At 39.3% G+C, this 4,278-nt stretch overlaps 1 protein-coding gene across 1 annotated transcript; it reads right to left on the bottom strand.

Moving 5' to 3' along the window:
* Window positions 1-502: 502 nt before the first annotated feature.
* Window positions 503-3,795, bottom strand: LOC104280554 (nucleoporin NUP53-like; the record flags this gene model as incomplete). The annotated part of the gene is made up of 3 exons (XM_009878227.1): window positions 3,636-3,795; window positions 2,191-2,318; window positions 503-563 (listed from the first exon to the last, which is right to left on the bottom strand). Coding segments are annotated over exons 1-3 (349 nt in total), but the record flags the coding sequence as incomplete, so codon positions are not given.
* Between the last annotated feature and the right edge of the window lie 483 nt (window positions 3,796-4,278).

The following is a 4,278-nucleotide window of genomic DNA, read 5'->3' as shown; positions in this document are numbered from 1 at the left end:
CGCCACCAAAATCCGGCTGAGCCAACCCAATTTATTTGTAGACACAAAGAGTAAGTTAATCCAAACTTCATGTCTGTAAGCATGCTAGTGAGTTTTAAGACTAGCAAGTCAGCTTTTTTGACCTGTAAACACCAGCAGCTTGATACAGAAACCAGAAAGGAACAAGACAACACAATTAAGCTCAGCAAGAAGCCACAGGTTCATAAACAAGACAGGTAACCTTATGATAAGGTGGAAAGAGACTCATCGATTTCAGCTGCTTCCCTCAAGTACAACCACTTCTGTGCTCAGTTAAACAACAAATTTTGAATAAGAAGTAAATAAATTTGTTTGAAATTTAGTCAGAGTGGAAAAGTGTTTCCTATTCACATCCACATACCTTTCAAAAAGCTAATAAAGATCAACTCCTTTGTAAATTAGCTAGCAGTTGATGTACCTTGAATAGTGATGATTTTTGTATATTAAGTATAAGAAAGATTACATATTTTGACAAGACATCTACCTGTTCCAGGAGTTGATGGCATAGTTCCAACCAATGAGCTCTGTGTCAGAGAAAAGCTGGCCTGCATGAAATACACAAAGGACAAATCATTCTTACAGGTACACTTTTCAAATCAAATCATTTTAAATAACTTAAGTGACAGGTAGGAATAGTAACTGTTTGCCTTAAAAATTACTCTCAACTTTTAAAGATTAAGGGCAGACATATACATGTATATTTAATATAAAATTATTAAAACGCATGAATGAGAAGTTATTTGACAAAGTTTTTGTATTCCGGCACACAGCCTAGCAGTTAGAATGGACATCCGGTAGGACTCAACTATTACATTCTATAATTTCCAGTTGATTACCAAGCTTTTCAAGAGAATGCAGTTACCTTTCCTGATCAGAGGCTTAAATGCAAGTATCAGAGAGCGCAAAGCAAACTAAAGAAGGGAAACACCACAAGCAACAGGAGTCAGTGTCTGTCTACAGTATTTTATCATCTAACAGGAAAGAACTACTGGTATACAAGAAAGCTTATTTAGGCTAAGTGTGAGCTCTAGTTAATAGAACTGAAAAATCCATTACCTAACACTAATCACACATGCTTTGTGAGGTACCAATACTCAAAAATCTTAAGAGTTTAACTTTTTCAAAATAGGCACCTTCTTATTGCTGTAGTACAGCAATACACACGTTCACAGGCATCCTAATGGAAAGGACGCCAGTATCATGTTACCAGCATTTTCAGTCTCTAAAGGGCTTAGAATAGGTTGAATTTCCCTCTCAACTATACTCAGTGCAACTGCACTGAAACGAAGTATACTTCACGTTTTCCTTCCAGTAGTTATTTTCTTTTTAACACTGAAAGATTTCAATATCCAGAACAATTTTAGTGTATTTTTAGCCTGAAACATGGCATTTCTTAGATACAAGATCAAATGAACTGGAGCACTTGTAGACCTAACACCATGCACTCTGATAGCTGCTCATTATTAACATTTTTTATAAATATCTAGTCCTTTAAGACAGCATTGGATTCTGTCCTTTACAAAGAACTTAAGCACTCAGAATAAAGTTTTCAGAAGACAACACTCAATAAAAAGACTGCACATTCAGTGGAAGGTCTTCTCCTTGCAACAAAACAATCACGTTCACTGATAAAGCACCTAATAACGCTTGACTGCTCAGCTGAACAAACTAGCAGAGCTTATTTTGAGAATGACCTTCTAGAAATTTTACTGTTATTCTTTCAAAATTAACCCCAGCTCTCTGCCCAAATTTTGATTAGATATTTTACTCAGCACAAAATTCCTTTTACTTCAGTAAATGCTTCCATTGCCCACTAAAAGATAACACACATTTGGACCCTTTAGGCAACAAGGAGCCAAATAAATTTACAAGGAGGTGAAAAGCTGCAATAAGCCTGCATTTGTCATGCACAAAGCACAGCAGAGGCACAATTTGCATTTTTCATTCTCTACAGTATCAAAAACTCAGTAACAACAGGAGATAATTCCATGACTGTAGCTCTCATTCAGACTACACAGGAACAGGCAAACCAAACACCCACACGAAGCATGATCTGAAGACTCACCGGTCTTTTTGCTACAGCAGTTTATACAACTGAGTTAAAGAATTCACTGCAGCAGTAAGCTATCTCACATCTTCCACTAAGAACAGGCCAGTACCTAAGCCACTTACTGGTCTTCTTGAGGTTAGAGGTGTTGACCCAAGTCCAGGACTAGATAATTCATCATAGATACTTCTAACTGGTGGAGCACCGCTTTTATCTTTATGTGTAGGGACTACTGGTTGCGGGGGAGATCCTCCTGCAATTAAAAGGAACAAATGAAGAGCATGAGAAAACCTGGAATTCCACTCCACTAGTACTTGTTATTGAAATTTCAACAATAAATTCAGCCATGACAGACTGTTGATCATTTCACTGGGGGTGAATTTTTTTGCAAAATCACCTGACTGTTCACATTTGTACCAAACTGTTCAGGTTTGAATGTTCTACATAAAAAACGTGTCAGAAACTGTCTCCTTACAAAAGTATCATCTAAAATTTTCAGACGTCTTATTAACCCAATACATTCATTTATTTACCCCAAAGAGGGGGAAAAAGAAGTTTGACTTAACAGTTTTTACTTTGAAAACATTTGGAAATTAAGCATTTCCAAAGTACTTTTCAATTTGAAATTCTGAGCTTCAAGACTCCTCTCTGAAGAATGGTTTTCAGTTTAAATGCCTGTGTTAGCATCTTACTGGTTCCTCCCTTTTTTATAATTGATACTCTGAGGCTTTAACAAACACTTTTAAAAACAATTAGGTGAAATTCACATGACTAGATTCAATTTCATAACTATTTTCCTATGAGGCTTGTAGGGGAGACCATCAAACCATGCATCACAGACTGTCTCAAGCTGGAATGGAACAATTCTGCTTGTAATTGAAAGAAAAGTTATCTTGCAGTACTTTAATCCTTCTCTTTTCCCTCAAAATGACTAGCACACTAACACCACCAGATACTTATCCAAGATCACTCATGACAGGAAAAAAATAAATTAAGCTCTTAACTACTCGCTCATACTTCTCAAAGAAAAACATACAACACTGTCACCTCAGAAACATGGGTAAGGACTTTTTCTAGTTGGATCAATGAGGTGGTTGGAAAGAGGGCTACAGCCAGGAGGGAGGGCTGCAGCCAGGAGAAGTAACTACTCCAGCCCAATTACAGCAAACATCAAAACTGTAAACACAGACACTATACACTAATTAAAAAGCATTTTTTTTTATTTTTTCTATGCAATTTTTAGAAGCCTGACAATCTGCAAGTGACTTTTTAGAATTCACGTGAAAGAAAGCATCAGCTGGCAGTAATGCAGGTAGTTTGCCAGCTGACATCTCCACTTCACACACAAAGAAAACATTGATGATTGCATGTGCAATTGGCTTCTAAGAAACTGATTTTATACTAGAAGTGGTTTATACTGCCTTCCTTGTAAAAGCAACCTTTCCTGGTACCAAAACTGCCACATTTAAAACATATATTAAACTTAAGTCTATTCTTAAGAATTTAGCCAACTGAATACACTTGAGTTCAAACTTTTACTACAATTTTACAGCATTCAGCAAGTTCTGACCTGTAAGCAAGGGAGACCTCATTTCCATCACACCGACTGAAGGGCCGCTCAGAGCCCGTGGCTGCGGAGTCACTGGCGCAGGTAAATCGCCCATCAGGAATCCAGGGAGAAACTGAGCGCTGGCTCCTGGCTTTGGAGAGGTTGGGGAGCCAAGAGTCATTGGCTCCGCTCCTGCCAGAGAAAACAAGATTTAAAAACATGGAGGGAGCCGGGTGATCTAGCCTTTCTCATGACTTGAGCGGTGGTTCTATTAAGAAATATAAAACAATACTCTGTAAGCAACGAAAGCGGTTCTAACAATTTATTTTCCAAGCAAGCAAGGTTCATCACAGTCCTGCATTTTTGCCACTACAAGAACTGCCACGCTGAGACTTTGTTCTTAAAATACAGCACTTCGGTTACGGCTGCATTCCTGGGTTTGAGGGTAACCGGGGGGGCTGGGTTGTTTTAAGAGCGTTTCTCCGGTAAGAGCAAGGGGCCCTGGCGAAGCTCTCCGCTCCTGCCTGCCGGGGAACCTTCTCGCCTCGCGGCGGCCCTGCCTCCGCACCCGGAGCTCTCCGGGGTTTCGGGGTGCTGCGGCCACAAATCTTATAGCAGGGCGCTGTGGTGTAACCCCACGGCCCCGCTTTCGCTTTCCCTCAGA

The sequence above is a fragment of the Apaloderma vittatum genome, unplaced genomic scaffold (genome assembly GCF_000703405.1).
Source record: "Apaloderma vittatum isolate BGI_N311 unplaced genomic scaffold, ASM70340v1 scaffold33481, whole genome shotgun sequence".
Classification (NCBI taxonomy): Eukaryota; Metazoa; Chordata; class Aves; order Trogoniformes; family Trogonidae; genus Apaloderma; species Apaloderma vittatum.
The sequence above is the reverse complement of the archived record's forward strand: the minus strand, read 5'-3'. Positions and strand labels throughout refer to the sequence as shown.